Genomic DNA, 19,895 nt, shown 5'->3' with positions numbered 1-19,895 from the left:
GCAAAAGGATTTTCGAGAAACGAAAAGCATTCATTAGTTCCAGCTTAAGCTTGGTTACAACTTCAAGGTCAGTGGGACTGAATTTTAACATAACTTGCTAGAAAGTTCTACAGGACATCTTCCAGAAGATTTTAGTGCAGACATCTCCGCTCCTGTTCTCTTTAGCGAGTGTTGCAGCTTTCTGGGATGAAATGTATATTAATGGAAGTAACCCACTGCCATTCTGTAGCAGAGAGCAAAAGTAAACACTTTGACATATTAAGCTGCCATTAGAAATATAATTAAAGCATGAAACATATAAAGCTTCAATAAAACACCTACACTGAGTGCTGCTCTCAGCGGAAACAAAACCCTAAAGATATCTACGGAGTAGAGAAGAACAACGTGCTTCATACCTGTACTGGCATGGCCCACAGGTTAGGGCAGAGGAAGAAGAACCACATCAGCTGGTTGGTATCGATGGCAACCAGGTTGCAGATCTGACCTACGGTTAGCTCACCCATGGACATGGTGGAGGTGCACAGACGCATGATTTTGTTGTAGATTTTTGTCTGGGGAGAGAACAAAAAACATAAAAGGGTTGACAGCAATACATTTCCTTGTAATGATCATTAGTTAATTAACTGGTGCTTATTATAGTGCTGATTAGTCTTTAACACAATGCCGTGTCTCAATACACACTCACAGACCACCTGTCCAGTTCATCGTTAACATAGATATCTAATTAGCTGGTCACGTGGTAACAACTTGGCATGCAGGCAGCTCAAATTGAGCATCAGGTGATTTAAGTTATTTTGAACATTTCATGGGTTTTGCTGCCCAACAGGCTAGTCTGTCAGTTTCAGAAACTGCTGATCTACTGGGATTTACCTCACACAACTACCACAAGAATGTATATAAAATGGGCCACAAAAAGAGAAAATACTAGTCAGCTGCAGTTCTCTGTGTGAAAATGCTTTGTTGATGCCAGAGGTCAGAGGAGAATGATCAGACTGCTTTGAGCTGACAGGAAGGCAACAGCATCAAGAAATAAGCGCTCACTTCAACAGGTATGAATAAGAGCGTCTCTGAACATACGACACATCAAGCCTTGAAGCGGATGGGCTAAAGCAGGAAAAAACCACACTGGGTGGGTGCCACGTGTGTTAGCTAAGAACAGGAAACTGAGACTACATTTTACACAGGATAACCAAAACCGGACAATAGAAGATTACAAAATCTTTGCCGGGTTTGATGAATTTCTATTTCTGCTGCGATATTCAGGCTGTGGGGTCAGAATTTGGCATAAACAACATGAAAACACGGATGCTTTCCGTGAGCAACAGATCTAAATCCGACTGCGCACTTTTGGGATGTGCTTACAACAAATCTGCAGCAACTGTGTGATGTTATTGTGCCAATATGGAGCAAGATGTCTGAAGAATGTTTCCTGCAGCTTGTTGACTCTATGCCATGAAGTGAATTGAATAATAACAACCCAGTACTAGCAAGGTGTACCTAATAGTGTCCAGTGAGTGTATATGTCTTAATAAAACCTGGTCTTTATTTAATTTATCATTTATGGCATTGCAAAATCTTCACTGAGCTTTTTTTGTAATTATTTACAATTTAAAAATGCTTTAATGTTTCTTTTTGGCAATTAAGTATTCACTTATTAACAGCAAACTGCCTCTTGTTGCAGCATTATCATGTCCAGACACCCAAATCTGTGGATTTTATTGCTTTAAAATGAAAATGTAAGCAAAGGATAAAATAGACAGTAGTTTCTGTGTTTAGTCCTTTTACTGGGAGCCACTGAGTTTATCAGACTTCAGTTTTCCAATAAAAGATCTTTAAACGTCTCATAAACAAAGTTTCCTTAGAGAACAGATCAGTGCAGTGTACCTGTATGGCTCCACGCAGGTTGATGCCTGTTTCAATAGCCACATAGTAAGAGGCCTGGAGGAAAGTCCTCTGCAGGAGTAGGGCGAAGAAGAGCAGCACAGCCAACACGTATGCGTTCTCCAGAAACTCCTTGGAGGAAATGAAATAGATCCCAAGCAGCTTTATCTGGAAGTGCAGACACAGGGAGATGTTAGACAAGCAGGAACAGTTGTTAGGAATATAGGCTGAACTCCCCTGGATTTTTAATTTCAGCTACAAATGTTCCCGTTCATCACTTCAAAATTTGAGGAAAACATCATCCATTTAAAACATATTACCTCCATTTCAGAGCAAGCTTTAATATTGTGCATGAAACTCAATTAAACTGAAATGAAACAGAGGCTTTGGAGTGAAACGCACAGCTGATATGTGGGTGTAGGCTGGAAACCCAAGAAGAACAGGGACACGGTATCTCTCTCAAAAATTTATGAATCCTGCATAACAAAGTCATCGTTCTCCCAGAAGGAATTACAAATTATTGATTAGAAATATGTCTGCACTCCATGGCAACTCATCCTTGTAACTTTCCCTTGTTTTGCTCTCTCGATACTCATTGGCTGAAATTGTCACTATTTTTCAGCTTGTTGCCCTGCAGACAAGAATATTTACTGAGTGCTTCTTCAGTCTATTTTTTCTTACCGTTCCCTGCATTGGACTTGACTTTCAAACAAATAATTGAAGAGTTATTCTTACAGAAAGACACCCGACCAGAGACAACTTCTAAAGCAATAAGTCTCATAAATATTTGACGAAGTTTAAATTAGAGCACCATCAGGCAGGTGTGCAGGGGAGACAGGGCATCATAACCTTTGAGAGGCCAGAGGAAGCTATGTAATGTCTCTGTTATGCCTAAAGCTGCTCTCATTACCTGAACAAATGCAATAAAACGTATTTAAATGTCGGACTAGTAAAAATTCAGCATCCGTACTTGCTAATAACACTATTTTTTATGTTATGTTGTGCTGTGTGCATGGCCTCACCGGTGGCTGAATGGTGCGATTGTCTTTGCTGATGTGGTGGACTATGCCAGAGATGCAGAGAGGACCGGCAAAGCCCAGCAGGTCGGCCAGGAAGCGGAACGTGATGCTGAGGATGAGAGGTCTGCCGAATGCTTTTCTCAGGGCTTGCCAGATCCACTTTGGACTTTGCGGTGCTATGCCCTGAGGCCTCTTAAGGGTAATAAAAAGAAGGGCCAGATGTAGAAAAATATTAGCATGAAGACAAATAAGCCACTTTTTAAATATTCTTTGTCAAATACAGCTAATCTGCCAGGGCACGATAACAAGTGTGGCTTTTTTTTATTGAAAGTCTAAATTACAAACAGTAATCAGAGTATTTCGTTAGCATGATGAAGATTACGTCTTTGAAGAGAAGTGCCATTTGTCTGTGTTGTTGAACTAGCAGCCCAACAAAAGGCAAAGAGATTTGAGCATAAAAGCTGGCTAACATAGCAAAAGGAAATAACATAAAAGCTGAGTCAACACCATTAGATCACAGCACTGCAACAGAAACCTTTAAAATGAGGTCAGGTTCAAGGCTCCCATCCACCTCGTTGCTGCATAGGATAGCATGATTAATGGCAAGTTTCACACTGCATCACATGAAAAGCCTACATAACTCCTCTGAGGGTAATGAAGCTGGAGCACCATGTCAGGGACACAAAAACAGAGATTCCAACACTGACTGGAGAAGGTATTGCTGTTAATTTATATTTATTTATTTATATACAATTTTATGAATTTCCTAAAAGAACACAAGAGCATGGCTCAGTGAGTCAGTTAGTACGATGACAGGAAAACATCTGGACTGCTACGGTGCAGTAAACAGTCCCAGGACATTTTCACTGTGTGTGCGCATCTCTGTGACCATCTCTAAGTCATTCTCAGAACTGTGAGAACAAACGTGACCCTGGTCATGTGCCTCTATCTTTCAATTCAAGCTCATATTAAACCTCAGTGTTTGCACACAAATACACACACACACATCCTTTCTTCCTACCTCAAGTTCAAACAACTAGGAAGGAGGATGTTTCGTTCTCACACACTCACACTGTAACTAGCTTCCCATGAAGTGTAGTGCTTTCACCCCCACAGGGGTCAGGATGTTGCCTCGTTCACAGTAGAATGGGAATGACCTGGCGCCCCCAGGCCCTCCTCTAAATGCCCCACCACCACCCTTCCCCAGCGCTCCACTTGGATCCCTCAGTCTCTCTCATCCTCTGCTCCTGCCGGAAGGAAGTGGGGTTGCGTTCACACTGGACGCACATGCAGACGTGACGTTGAGCGTGACCTTCCAAACACTGGAAAACAATGACCCTACAGAGGACGCCCTTCACATCTGACCCCTGACACGTGCTCCAGAAGTGAGATGGACAGAGAGACAGAGAGGGAAAGAGGAAAGAGAGATAGCTTGGACTGACATTAGCGAGACTAGAAGACCAGAGAAGAAGAGAACACAGAAAGTCAAAGCCAGCGAGGTGCTTTTATGCATTTCCTCATTTACATATATGGAGGTGAAAAAGTACTAGAAAGCCCTTATAGTATGCAAACATGCAATCTAATATATCACCACCATAAATACCATAAATACAATAAGGTTTAATCAGCACATATCTAAAACAATAGAGAGGATGGTATACAACTGGGGTAAATCCTAAATAAAACACAAGCACGATATAGAGAATAAGCCTGACCGTGTGTACATACACTACACACATTCTCGTGGCAGTGTGACAATTCACTGTTTACATTAGTCAAGTACTCATCTCTATGATGTCTAAATAAAGTTTATTAGTCCCAGAGTTCAGCAAGCCATGAGTCACTGCAGGAAAGACATTGATTCAAACATACCCAGCAGAAACTTTTTTTTATTAAAAAGCACAGCAAAAACGGGCCAAAATGAAGAGAATAAGCAACATGTTGACTTCTCACAGAAATACTTAAAGTCTTATTTGTGTCTCAGAGCTCAACGTCCAAGATGATCCCCTGATAATCAAAAAGAAACACAGTGTTGAGAGTTTGTGTTCTAACTTTGCCTGTGTGGGATGGATTTCTGTGAAAGCACTGCTTTGCCCCAACAGGCCACAGACTTAAGTAAAGTAAATGTTTAACTCTGAATTGACTGTAGGTGTAAATATGAGGGTGAATTTCAGTGATGGACAAAAGTTATGTCCAGGGTATGCTAAAGTAGGTCCCTGAATTATTCATATTAAAGTCATGGACGGACAGATTTGTGCATTTCACCTTTGCTGGTTATCAGCGCCTGATATATATGCAATCATTTATTCATCTTAAACAAGGAAATACAAGGAAAGCAGATGTGCTTTTGACACACACATTGACTATTTACTGGACAACAACCTCAGCCCACTTACTGTTCACAAAGATCTACTAATACTAACCTTTTGGTCTTCAAAGGCCTTGCGAAGCTTTATATAGTTTGTGAGTGCTCTCATTGCTATGGGCAGTTTGCCAATGACCTTGAGGTCGATGGGTCGTTTGTGAGCAGAGGTAATGAAGGTGTTCATCCACCAGTAGGTGGCTTTGGACAACAAGTTAACGAAGGGCTGCAGGAAGCGAACGCCGAGGTCCTGAAGGTCTTCGGGAGGCTTCACCTCTGTTGGATTGGCGAAACACATGTAGCGCTGTGACAAAAAGAAGAGCTTTGATTAACTGTTCAATTCCCCCTAGTTACCTGAAAACTAAGAGTGAACTCTAAAAACCACTGATTGGGCTTTAAATGTACAGAAATATCGACTAACCTGTGCACAGCAGACGATAATTATATGTCAGCTGGACAGACTCTTATTAGTGGGGTTAATTATAGTAGGAGTAGTACAGGCTGTCTGATATGGAAATTTATGACTAATGTAAAGTTTAAGAGTTGAAATCAGGCTCTATTTTAACCACAACAAAAAAATGGAATAAAATGGAATTCCCAGCAAAATATGTTCAGCAAGATCCTGAGCGTGAATAATTAGAAAGGTTTGATTTAACAATCGTTTATTCATTTTGTCAGCCAGTAAAATCTAAATGAGCTTTTTAATGAAAGCATGTAATGATTTCTTTTCTATTACTTCAACATGAAAGTTCACATCAATTATTAATATAAACTGTTTGCACACTTTTAACAGTGCAGATGGAGACACTTCAAGAAACTGAGGTCTGGCGGGCCAAATTATTGCAGCGGATGATGGGAGAATCTGTTTCTCTGCTGTTTGCCCACGGCTCTGTGATTTAGTAACAGGTGTTTGCTTAGTGCAGAGGTTAACAGAGACAAACACATTGTGAATTGTCCAGAGGAAAAAGACAAGAAAAGAGCACACTGCTCTGACATTTTCTCCATGCTCAGAAAGGGTCAGAAGGCTGAAAATGTCAAAAGCTGAATAATCATCGATAGAATATTAATAAGATACATCTAGAAACGTGATCAGAGACCAGCATGAAGCCTCACACTGAACCACACGTGTGAGGGGGATCTTGTGTCTTTTAGATATACTTTAAATGAAAGTGAAAGGATCAATTTTGCATTCAGAAAAAAAAATATTTATGCTTTTTTTTTTTTTTTTACTTTTGCATTTGACTTGAAAAGTTTGGATCACTGTTCCAACAGGATGCTTCTGTATCAGTGATAAGCTGGTGTAACTGCACAGTTATGAGTGTTACTTTGGGTTAAATGTGAATCATCAGAAGTTTGCACTAAAATGGTGAAAAGGCTAACATTAGGATGGAGCAAACAGAACTGGTTGTACAGCACACGTCTTTAATGACCTTAAAAAACAAGAACTGGGTCAATAAGTTTGAATTTATTTTTCTGCAAACCACAAAGGGTCAATTAATTTGAGGATTCTGAGATCATCAGTTCAAATAACTGTATGTAAGAAATTTGCCAGATCGACAGACGGATTGGTGCAGCGGCTGCAGTGATGCGGACGCTGTACCGGTCTGTCGTGGTGAAGAGAGAGCTGAGCGTAAAAGCGAAGCTCTCAATTTACCTGTCGATCTACGTCCCTACCCTCACCTATGGTCACGAGCTGTGGATAGTGACCAAAAGAATGAGATCACGAATACAAGCGGCGGAAATGGGCTTCCTCTGAAGGGTGGCTGGCCTCTCCCTTAGAGATAAGGGGCCAGGTGAGGTGGTTCGGGCATCTGACAAGGATGCCCCCTGGGCGCCTCCTGGGTGAGGTTTTCCAGGCATGTCCCACTGGGAGGAGGCCCCAGGGCAGACCAAGGACACGCTGGAGAGATTATATCTCTCGGCTGGCCAGGGAACGCCTTGGTGTTTCCCCGGATAAGCTAGAGGAGGTGGCTGGGGAGAGGGAGGTCTGGACTTCTCTGCTTGGGCTCCTGCCCCTGCGACCCGGCCCCGGATAAGCGGAAGAAAATGGATGGATGGATGGATATTCAGGAATAACCCAGAAACCATTAAGCCTGCCATGAACTGGAAGGTACTGAAACACCAGCTTCTGCATTCAGAGTGAGGTGATTTTCACATAACCATGGTCTTCAAGGGTGCTAACCAAGAAAGTACCCCCTGCTCCAAAATCAACACATTCAAGCTAAAACTGAAAGTTGAAGCAGCCCTCATGGATGAGCCAAATGCCTTCTGGAGAAAAACTTTATCATCAGATGAGACAAAGATTTGCCACAGTGACAAGCAGGTATGTTTTGAGGCCTAATCGTGAGGCTTTCAAACCATTTAAAACTGTACCAGCTGCCAAGTATGACAGTGGTAGCATCATGCCAGCGGTGTTGGTACATTACATAATGTGAACGGAATAATGAAGAACAACGACTAACCCCAACCCACATCAACAGATAGATGGTTAAAACTCGGACGTAGGTGGTGTTCCAACAGGACAATGACTCCAAACACACATCATAACTAGCTTTGGAACGGATAAAGCAGGCTAACGTTAAGATTCTGGAAAGGCCTTCCCAAAACCTCAACATTAATCCTATTAAAATTTGTGGACTTTGCTTAAAAGCCACATCTGCAACCAGTTTAAATGAACATGACCAACTGGTTAAACAAGTGGCTAAATATGCAGCCTGAATTATGCCTGAAGCTTGCTGATGGCTAACAAAAGTATGTGGGTGAGGTGCAACTTCCTAAGGGACATTTAACCAAATATTATTGAAGGTGTATGTATATATGTGAGACTATGAATACTTTTGACCTGGTATAGATTACAGAAATCAAAACTAAATTCAAACATCTGAACATTGTTCTCATTTTTTAATGATTAACGATGTACAGTATTGCAGTCAGTTCAAATAAATCACGAAAAGTCCAGAAATGACCATGACCTTCATGGATTTTACATTATAATGATGTACTAAAAATAAAGCTCTTTTCTCAGGCTCACGGAGTTTCCACAATTGATTAAAAATTCTCAAAAACATTGTATGCAGTTGGAGCTGTCATCATTTTAATCATCTGATTCATAAAACTGAACCATGGGGAATAAAATGCTCCCCAGCTGCAGGGGATACTGTAAATGGCCTCAGCAAAATCGCAAGCAAGGCTGAAAGGAAATGTCACATCTTTAAATGCAGCTGCTGTATTGTCACTGTTACTGGCCAGCCTGGCTTTAAAATCTGGAGATTAATTTTTTGTTTTTCATAAATATGCAGTTTAAAATAAATGGCATGTTTACTTGCATTCGAATGAAAGCCAGTGAAGGTTCATAACCACCGTCACATGCTCCAGTGTAACTATTACCATTTTAAGAGCTTAACAAAAAGTAGTACCACCGCATCTGAATGATCTTACGTCACTCTCAGTAGCTTATGTGTTTATATACCTGCACACACAACAGCGGACAAAGACACAAATGTACACACTTACCCTGCCGAGGATCACGTTGATCTCTACAGTTAGTAGGAGTCCATACAGCAGCACTAGCAGTCCTGTGATGCAGTAGCGTAGCTGCCTGGGGCCGATGCCATGCTCGGTGTACTTGGCAAACTTGATGGTTTTCATGATGAAGGCCAGCACCCAGTAGATCAGCAGGGCTAAAGGGATTTAGCAGGGATCAGAGTCACACAGTGAATTACCAGATAAGCCCGAAACGATAAATAACTCGACCGCAAACTTATATTTCAGTCTAAATGAAAAAGTGTCATCAAAATGACATCGTTCTCTCTGAAACTCAATTTGTGCAATAGGTGTATTTTGTTACAGGCTGGGATACATTTCATATAACTGTGTCCATGGTTCAACTCCTGTTATAATTTATTTAAAATGTGGAGACACCATTCAATCTCATGTTTCAGCTGCGTAAGAGAACAGTTAAGATATGAGTTTTTTCTTCTTGTTTCTTTCCTCCGTTTCCATTGCACTGTGTTTCTAGCAGACGTCTAATTCAGGAAACAGAAGCTAAATCTGTTGTCTTTGTTCCATTGTGATTTTTGATGGAGCTACATCACGTCAGTCCAGACGATATGAGACGATAACGGATTCTTGTTTCTACACAAAGGTTACACTGCTGGCCAACAGCAAAACCACTGAGATTTTTTTTATCTTCTTTATAATGAAGAATATCTCTAGCATAAAAGTCAACACCCAAGGCTCTCTTTAGAAGATGAATTTCTGTCTGGCTGTGAAATGGAAACCTTACAGCCAGGGAAGCTGAGTGACTCAATGGGAGCATTGAATAAAGCACCAGGAGCTGCACACAGATGAGTTAATGATGCCTGAGAAGTAAGGGAAAACTGCAGTGTGATTGTTCCACAAGCAAACATCACATGTGGAGAACTAATGGACAAAGGTGAAGCATGACACTGCCCTATTTATCAATAACTATCACGAACTAGAGGAACTGAAAACACTGATCATTTCATAACAAAAAAACTAAATATATTTGCCATGGAGATGCTTGTCTGCTGTGCAAACTGTGCAGCGCTTTCACTTTATATTAATTTAAATGCATAATTAATATCTGCACAGAGAACAATCCCCCTCGATGACACTGCCCTGCATCATTATCTGAAAGTAATGAACCAGTCATCTGCAAATGACAACACTGACCCTGCTGCTCTGTTATGTAATGTAATGTAATCCCGTAGAGTTTAGTAAATCAATAATCAGTTGCCATTCTGTATCGGACATTCAAGTAAGTACAAAGCTAATGCTAGCTTCACAAGCCATGATCACAAATCGTATTGCATTCACTTCATCTCAGTGCTACGAATGAATATGCTAAGCAGTATATCCCAGGGTGAGGCTGACAGTGAAGGTAAAGTTGTCTCTCTCAGGAAAATGTAAAAAAGAATAAACAGACGATACCTAACAGTAGTTTGGGAAAGTTGGAGGTCTCAATGTTATGATAGTAGACAATAGAGGTGATGCCAGCCATGAAGGCCAGAGCTGCAGGCATGTACAGGTGAAGATGGAGGGACTGACTGAACCTGCAAATAAACATCAGATAGAGAAAGAAACAGGTTAGGCTGATAACAATAAAATAGAATTATTATTATTATGCATTTTGACAGATGTCTCATTAAGCAAGTAAATTAGCCAAATTTCTCTTTACCTCATAGGGTTAACCACCCCAATCTCCACAACTAATCTAGAGCCTGGTAAACTAAATTAGACAACAACAGGATACACATAGAGACGAATTAGATAACGAGACCTAAACATGAGCAGTTTGGATTCTGATATAGCCCTGTGAGTCATTTCATGAGATTATCCAGGAAATGGAGGCAGTACTGTCATCTCACAGCAGGTCATGGGTTTGAATCCATTTGCCAGCTGAAGCCTTAGTGTGAGGAGTTTATATGTTTTGCCTGTGCCTGCATGGGTTGTCTGCAGGTACTCTGGCTTCCTCTCATAGTCTAAAGACATGCTTATTGGAGTCCAGGGTAAAGCTCACTGACGTGCTTTCAGTTGGCAAATATTAACATTTGCCTCTCAGTGGCTTTGTCTGTATTGTGTTGGCTGGTGGTGAATGCTAGCAGGCTCCATTGTGCTGAGTAGCATCCTTTTGTCTGCATTAGACTTTTTCCATTTTTTTTACAAACCCACTTGTATGCAGTATGCTATTAATTCCTACAGTTTGCTGTTCGTAGTCACGGACATGGATTTTAGTAAAAAAAACAAAAAAAAACAACAACTTTTCACGGCAGCACATTAATGAGGGCTCTGTGTCTTTTCTAATGTTACATGTAACATGTATTTTTCATATTAAAATGGCTGCTTTGAAAAGAGCCTGTGCTTTGTTCTTCTTTTTTCTTGCTCCACTGCATCTTCTCTTTGCCTTGCCAGCTTTTGCGTTATGTCAACTCCTTTTATTCCTGCTGTGGTAGTGTCCTTATTTCTGTGTACAGTAAATAAATAAATCCAAAAAAGTAAATCATATCATGAACTTTTTTTTAGCTTGCAAACTGATAACTGTCAGATCACAACCTCCACTTCCTCACTGTTAGCTTTGACTAGCTTTAAGCTTTTATTTCACGCTGCATTTTGTTCTTTGTCTTCATATTCTTAACTAAAAGTTGTTTAGCAATAAAATCTACTCTGCTTCACTACGATTTAAGTAGAAAGCAAGTAATCAACAATTTGAACAATCAACAACTGCAATCCTTCCTGCATTGCATAATTACATAATTGAATAATGGTGGAAAAAATTGAATTGTGTCACACAAAAATCATACTGATAATTAGGGATGGGTACTGGTGTCCGGTAGTAACCAGACCGAAAAGCAGCGCACATTTCGGTGCTTCATTTCGGTGCTTTTTTTTCCCCTGAGATGTGATACACTTTAGATTCTAGCCAATCATTTTACGTTTCCGAGGATAGTAGGCGGGCCCAGGTACGTACGTTCTTTTAGAGCAGAGCTACAGATTAAAAATGCCCAAGGCGAAGCGGTCAAAAGTCTGGCTGTACTTCACAGCAAAAGATGCAAACTCAGCAGCAACAAGTGCTTTAAGCTGATACTGTCAAAGGAGGTAACACCTCAAATCCGATGAAACACCTGGCGACGTATAGCGTTTTTTCCAAAACCGAGAAATGCATCGTATTTGATAGCTTGCTGCGAGATCTCACACCGTGCACATCTACTGCGGGTGTGGTGCCTGTTATCTGACCCGGAGTTAGCAACATCCCCCAAAAACCCGAAGAGGAGAGTCCTGGCCCCTAGCCCTGCCAGTGTAGCAGAAATGATGACGGATGATGATGCAGCAGCAGCCGTTCTTCTCTGCGTGAGTAGCTTAATGTTGTTCGTGTGTAATTTACGTTGAGTACGCTAACCACTTTATTACATTAATGCATGTAAGGTGAACTAGCAAACACCATCATAGCTACATGCAGCTGTCTTCTTGTTTGATGGCAGATACTCCCTTCACCCTGGCCAAAAAGGCTAAAATGACCAAAGAAAAAGTGGAAAACAGTTAAACATGAGAGGTTTTTGGACAAAGTTTGTGTTTTTTCCATTGTTTAAGCACTGCTTCCAGCCAAGAGTGATACCATATATGCCCCATAGCTGCAGAAAAGGCTAACATTGTTATCTTTTTACAAAAACCAGCTGAACATGAGAGGTTTTTGGACCAATTTTGTGTTCTCCATTCTTTAAGCACCGTTTTGAGCACCGTTTAAGCACCGGCACCGTTTCAAAAGTACCGGTTTGGTACTGGTATCGGATAAAACCTAAACGATACCCATCCCTACTGATAATACACAAAACACATTTTACTATACTATACATTTAAACTAAACAAAAGCATATAAAAATAAACATTCTCACTAGTGTCATGACATAACAAACATCACCTCATAATGACTGAGATCATCACGAGGCTGCAGTGTTGTATTATTAAAATGCCAAACATACCCATCTGAGACAATGCCCTCTGCAATCTCACAGACGAGGATGAAGAGCAGGATGAAGGTGAGGAGCCATCGCAGGTTGTGTCCAGGAAAGTGAAGCCAGGTGCTGTGGTGGATGTGGACCTTTGAACTCTGGCTGCCCCAACCTCAAACATGAACCAGGAAATGAAAGTGATTGAAAAGCAACAGGGTCATTTCACTTTAAATACAAAAAGGCCAAAAAAGAACCATTTTACTCACAGTAGAAGACAGAGACTCTATCAAATGTTTAAACTGAGAAAACATGTCACTCTAAACCCTGTATATATTTTTCAGCATTGATGGTGCCTTTGCAGATGTCCAAGCTACCAACTCCATACGCTCTAATGCATACCATCAAGTTATGGCATCCATGTTTTTGAAAAGAAAAAATCAAATTTTGATTTCCTGACCACAGAGCAGTTTTCTATTTTGCTTCAGTTCATTTTAAATGAGATGAAGAGAAGAAAGAAGCGTTTCTGGATCATGTTCACACATAGGTTCTTCTTCTGTAGATCTTTAACTTGCGTTTGTGGATGGTACGGTGCACTGTGTTCACAGACGGTGATTTGTGCAAGTGTTCTGGAGCCCATGCAGTGATTTCCATGACAAAACCCTGACTTTTTTAATGCAGTGGTGTCTGAGAGCCTTGATCTCGTATATAACCAAGACTTATCTTTTTTATGCACAGGGGGAAAGAACATTAGCACAGAGCGAGATGACAAAAACCATTTTTCTATGGGAGTCTCCACTAGGAAAATAAACTTGTGAGCAGTCTTGAATGAATGCGTTGTACATCATGAGCTCCATGATAAAGAGCTGGCATGCTCAAGCATGGTGAATAACTTACAGAAGGGAAAATAGAAAGATGGCTCTGCTGGGAGAAAATGCAAGGCTGCTAGAGTACAGCAGGAAAGTTGTGTTATTATCGCTTTGATTGTTTGACTCTCTGCAGGCAAGGAGCCAATAGATGTGGTTAGATGGCTGCTTGCCTGAGATCCTTAAGTCAATTATTTTTTGCTCAAACCTCCTTCTCCATTAATTTCCTCTTAGACAGATGTTGGTCTCAGTTTGCCCTATAATACAATAGAGCTTGGCTTGTAAAACAGCAACTGATAATCAAAGTGCAATTTATATTTCAGATTTGATTCGCTGCTGTCATAAAACTCATCTCTACTGATGAAATTCTGTGAATCACTCCTCACTTCTTGGCACCTTAACAGTTTTTCTCAGTGAGAAGTGCTGGCACAGGCTGGCATGTACTCCATCACTTCCTCTAACTCTTTTTGACAAACACTCTCGCTCAAGTACTGAAAAGCATCATTAAAGTCAGCACCATAATATTTACTCAAATAATTTGGCACCAGGGTAAATAAGCCACATATTAAGTGATAGCATTGCAGATATATAATAAAAATATGCATTGCATCGAACTGTGCATTAATTATAATTACATGGATTTCCTACAGCCAACAGCAGGTAATAAGGATTCATTCAAGTCAGCGATGGTGTTGTGGTGCATGTATCCCCAATATCCTCTCTTAGCCTTGATGTGACATGGTGAAAATAATGAGCTGACTCTCTTCAAGGGCAATGCACATCACAGGATGCTGGCTTAAGAGGTTTTATCAAGTGAATCAAGATAAACAGAAAACATTTCACACCCCTGAGGTTTGTGTTTGGTGGCAAAGTTGTTAGCGAGAGCACATCAGCTCAGTGTGACAGGAGAGAGAGAAAAACCCCTGCAGCTTGCAGCCTGTTATCATCTAACAGTGGACTTATAGAGCCCCTTAGTGCCTTATCAGTGAGTGTTTTTGTCTTCAAGTTAAAGGAAAGACAAAGAGAAACATTTATAGAGATATCTGCAGATAGAGAAAGTATCGGGATTCTTTAATTAGGAAAAGCAACAATATTGATATATGGAGAAACAGTGTTTTAAATGTGAGAGATGACAGGAATATTTCTAAAGTAGAAGCACAAACTGTTTAATTACACTATTATTGTCCAGATAATAATGGGGAAAATAGTGTAAAAGTTACATTTTGCATCTTCTTCCACTTTGTTCCACAATGAATAGTGAGCACTTATAGAGTGGTGTCTTGCTTTTGAAAAATGAAAAGGAGGGCACTAAATGGGCACACACATTACACACACACCCATGTGAAAGGTCAGATGACAGCGCTGGAGCATGTGTGACTGTAGCAGCAAAACGTGCATGTAGTGCTGATCCATTACACGCTGCCGATGACTCTAACAGAAATGACCAGCGGCCAGATAGGAGGGCAAACAAGGTGCAACCTAATGCCATCATCTGTTTGCCTGCATTTTATCGAAAGACGTTAATTTGCTCAGAAAAATGCTTGCAGCTCAGTAATTATGTCCTCGTGTTGTGTCACTGAAGAGGCTCAGCCTTCCATAACTGGCTAACCCATACACCTGCAGATATTTGTGGGTGTTATAAATCGGAGAATGAAATGCGCACTCAAAACCACTCGTCGGTGGCATAAAGGTTGAGTATACTGAAATGAACAGACTCTATAAAGCAAGTGGAGCACTCACTGAATACATCATGCAATAGTTCATCAACCGCATGCAGAATAAAACAAGCTGATTAAGAGGAATGTGAGAAAGACAGAAAACATATCGAAGCCCATCATGCTGACTTGTGCTGACACGTTATCTGAGCACGTGTGGAAGTCAAGGCAGGTAAAACTGTGCAGTGAAAAGGAGGATCTCACTTCACATTGACACTCACCGATGAAGAGGATGGGGAAGGTGATGAAGAGGACAAAAACATGTGGGACCACATTGAGCGCATCCAGGAAACAGCCGTTGTTCAGAACCCCTCCATCCACGTTGTAGGCCATCGAGTTATTCTCGTTTCCACAGAATGCCAAGGACATGGTGGAACCGGGACTCTGCTGGGAACAGGAGGAAAAGGAGGAGGAGGAGGAGAAGAAGAGGATGAGGGGAGGACAGGAGACACAGACGGAGAGATTTAGAAGAAGAGGTTCTCAGAGCATGTCGTCTTTTCAAAAGGAAACACTGACGTCTGCAGTGGATCCCGGTAATTCCCAAGGTGTCGTCCTTCCTGTTCCCTCTCTAATCCAGCTCCCAAATATCAGCTCGAGTGAAAGAGAGGAGACAGAGGAGGAGGGAGGAAGAGGTCAGGGACAGTCACAGTCCAGCGCAGCAGTGGCAGCAGCAGCAGCGGCGGCAGCTCCCTCTCCTCTGTGATAGTTTAAGCAGCTTTTCTGGCCATGCCGGTGAAAAGCATCTGCAGCTCGTCCATCCGCAGTCTGCAGACATCCTCTAAGGCTGAAGCTTCACTTGTGCACAGAGCTGCACAGCTCCACTGGAATACATTCAGACATGTTCGCATTCCTCATAAACGCACACACACACACACTGATCGAGCAGCGACAGCATTCTGCAGTCCACCTGCTATTCCTGTCTCTTTGCAATCGAGAGCTCAAAGTCGACCTTGGGAGAGGAGCGCAGAAGGGGCAGAGTGTGCAGACGAGCTGGAGAGCAACTAAAGGTAGGAGGGGGAGGGTGGAAGGGAACAGTGAATGATGAAGAGCGAGACACTGGGATACAGCTAGTGGATGAACAGTGCAAACGTCATACAGAAGTACGTGTGAAGCATGAGCAAGCGCATAAAATCTAAATCTCAAAAACATGTTCTCAGGGCTTACATATTTCTAAAGCACAATTTTTATCAAAGTGATAAAAAATTAAAAAACAAACACAATAAAGGAATAACCAGGCTCAACACATGAGGAACGATAGCATCAAATATTTATGAATTCCTGGCGTGGATGCATTATGTGCATGGTCCTGCAGAGAGAAATCCCACTGCAGCCAGTAGCAGCCTGCTTGTAGAGCAGGATCAGCAAAGACCCACATGGGAGCAGATTTCAATAATCCATCTGTCGACCAGGATAGACCGATGGCCTTTTCTTAGCGTTTAAAATGATTTACATTCAACGTAATCCATGGCTGATGACCTTTTACATCGTTGCAGCAAGGAGATAAGCTTAACCGTAATGAGCAGTTTACACAGACACTTGTCAGCCGATTCACGTACACAGACTCAGACTGTGGTATAACAACAGCAATGTATATTTAATATGAGAAAAGATACAACTTACTGTAGGTTCAGGCTGAGAACTCATGTTTGAAATGAGGAGAGGTTTAAAAAAGACATATCAGAGGGAGAGATGGGAAAGCTTTAAAGAGGCCGCCAAATTGGAGGGTGTGTTTGGTATGTGACGTGAGGAGAGCGGGGCATGTAAATGTGCGTGACACAGTACAGCTCGAGTTTCCTCTTTGAACTGACTTGCAAGCTTCGCCGAACATGTTGTCCTGTACTTAAGGCATCTCGAGATATAGACATTAAATTCCAGCTATCTGTTTAAAAGCAAGGTAGTATTTACTTTTGCAAATGTTCATTACAGTGCACAGCTTTCTGCAAGCAGTGATACCATAAAACAGGATGCAATGCTTTTGCAAGCTTGCATTTATTCAATCCCAGCAGAAGAGAATTATTCTAATTTGACTGATACTTATATACACTTAATATGTAGAAAATAAATAAGTGGATTATGATTGCAAAGCCATAAATGTGTCCAAAATGCAAGAAACAGTAAGGTTCAGGTTGGTCCCATATGCTGTAGTGCTTCTAGTTACACTTTAAGCACTGAGATATATGGGAAGTAGGAAAGGGACACCAGGCACCAGGCTGTAAAATGATATTCCAGTTGGTTTTTGATTTCATCACCCAATATATGATGTTTGGGTCAGCTGCAGCCCCACCTAATCACTTCCTGCACACGTCAAATATCTTAGTAGATATTAGCTCTATCATTTTGTTTAAAAATAAAGAAAAAATAGGGTTATAGGACCAAGTCCAGTTAAACAGAGCAGAATACATATTGTTAAGTCTGTTGGGGGTTACTTGTTTTTTGTTGTTTTCCTTCTACTACCAGCATCAGGCTTCAATTAAAGATTCCTTCTTTATATTACACTGCCCCTAGGCTATTATTATACTTTCGCTCTGTGATGCCCTACATCAGAGATGGTCATCACTGTATAGCCTGGGGAGGGTTGAAGCATTGGAGTGGGTGAGGACGGAGAAAATGACTAGACAGAGCAGCCTCTCAGAGAGACGCCAAGAGAGGAAAAGTCAACATCATCTTAGCAAACTCACAACACAAAGGGAGAACAATAGATTCTAAAAAAATCCTAAAATATCAGACCGGCCTCAAAATAGACACTGAGCCACTGTTACGTCATAAAACCCCAAATACAGATTGATGCCAACCAAACGACAGTGGCTTAACTGAAAACAAGGTTTGACTATGTGTTGGCTGAAGTAGTGTGATGATTATGTCTGTGGGTGTAAAGTAAGGGTAAGGGGTGACCAGTGACTCATGCATTGCATTGTGGCATCCGTGTGCATCTACTTTCTATAGGCATTTTTCTCACCTATGAGAGAAAGAGGAAGGGGGAGGTACTTGTTTTTGTGAAATGCTCCCCATCTGCCTGTGACAATTTGTTACCACACTCGGTGCAATGGCCCTGTTGAGAAATCAGCACACTCAATAGTTTAAACTCTCAGAACTCGCCTCCAGAAATAAGCCTCGGTGATGGATGAACCAATTACAGCGCACACGGGGATTCACTGACTAAATATGAACTGAAATGACTTGTATCATCACTGGATAGGCCTTAATCTGGAGAGAGCTCATATCTGTAAAATGCTGCGTGCAATTAAATCAAATTACGTGTGTCTTTTGTGTATTTTCGACCTTAATCGTAGGCCTACATGCAGAATATTCGATGCTTTAAATTGAATATCGATCAAGCGACTGAGCAGGTTACAGATATACTGTAGTAGCACTTACCGGTTTATATCGTGAGATCATTGTTCCAGCCTCGTATCTCTGACTTCAGAAACAATCTTCTGTCACATCCGTCGCTTGGATGTTAAAAAAAGAAAAGAGACAAAATCTCGTAAATAGCACAGTCTCATGTGTTCAGAGTGCGCCCGACTTCTCGCTGTCCTACTTGCGTTTGACAGCCCGACCGCAGGCGGTGGTTTACGGGTGACGGCAAGGAGCTGTCCACGGTGCTGACCCCGGGTACCCAGGAGGGGAAGGAGGAGGAGGAAGAGGAGGGGTTGCAGGAAGAAAGAGGCAGATCTTTCCAGCCAACCTTTGGACTGTATCATGAACCGTAGAGGTAGAACATCGGCAGCTACACGCAGCACAGCGGCCAACTGGCAGCAGACAGATGTCACGTATGAACAATGAGGCGGGAGTGGATGACTGCACAGAGCTTAGAAAAGAGGGAAGCGGAATGCTGCCCAGCAAAGCAACACAGGTGTAATATTACATGAAACCCACGCGGTGCATTCTCTTTATTTTTTTGTGTTTGCCACCTTTAACTTTAACACACCGATTACAAATCTGATGCTGGCCCATTTGATGACACGGAGGATTATCTAAAGCACACGATTCATTCAATCAGTATTCACGAAGGAGCTTTGTCGCCCCCTGTGGACATTCGGTCACAGCCCTCAGCATAACTTGCAAAAACGAGTAAATAATCAAGCAGTTGACCTCATGATCCACTTTTGAAACCAACAAAAGTGGAACCAGTTTCACAGTCAGCTTCAGTTATGTACAAAATCACATCAATTAAAATCCACCAACTGGCAGGGTTTATGGTACCTCCATGCCCCCTCTGAGCCATCACCCATACCTTCCCCCCCACAGCCCAAAGTCATACATGTTGGGTTATCTGTTGATTGGCTGCAAGTCTCTATTCTATATGCTATATGCTACACTTCAATATCCCCCCCTCCATAACAGCTGGAACACCTACTCTACCAGGGATAAGCAAGGAAGAATATGGATCAATTAAGCTTAAATCATAAAAATATACTGTGTATAATGAAAAGGCATTGACACGCACTCGCATAATTATTCTTTATTTTTACATGTATTTTTTTTTTGCATCACTAACTTAGAAACTGTGTTTAAAAAGGAAAACATGAAGCAGAAAAATCAGCATGCACAACACAACCTCATTTCATGTCCTTTAGAGGAGCTAT

At 41.5% G+C, this 19,895-nt stretch overlaps 1 protein-coding gene across 3 annotated transcripts in view; it reads right to left on the bottom strand.

Moving 5' to 3' along the window:
• The window catches only part of abcc8 (ATP-binding cassette, sub-family C (CFTR/MRP), member 8), a 56,831-nt gene extending 37,158 nt beyond the window's left edge, over positions 1-19,673 (bottom strand). The window contains exons 1-9 of one of the 3 annotated variants that reach the window (XM_040025170.1): positions 18,685-19,673; positions 15,531-15,693; positions 12,762-12,903; positions 10,216-10,337; positions 8,776-8,942; positions 5,324-5,566; positions 2,904-3,092; positions 1,885-2,049; positions 396-551 (exon numbers count right to left, since the gene is read on the bottom strand). In XM_040025170.1, the coding sequence (XP_039881104.1) occupies positions 396-551; positions 1,885-2,049; positions 2,904-3,092; positions 5,324-5,566; positions 8,776-8,942; positions 10,216-10,337; positions 12,762-12,903; positions 15,531-15,693; positions 18,685-18,705 (1,368 nt within the window). In that variant the 5' untranslated portion in view covers positions 18,706-19,673. The other 2 variants (XM_040025169.1, XM_040025171.1) reach the window with 2 other exon arrangements.
• Between the last annotated feature and the right edge of the window lie 222 nt (positions 19,674-19,895).

The sequence above is a fragment of the Simochromis diagramma genome, unplaced genomic scaffold, assembly GCF_900408965.1.
Source record: "Simochromis diagramma unplaced genomic scaffold, fSimDia1.1 OVJJ01000293.1, whole genome shotgun sequence".
NCBI lineage: Eukaryota > Metazoa > Chordata > Actinopteri > Cichliformes > Cichlidae > Simochromis > Simochromis diagramma.
The sequence above is the reverse complement of the archived record's forward strand: the minus strand, read 5'-3'. Positions and strand labels throughout refer to the sequence as shown.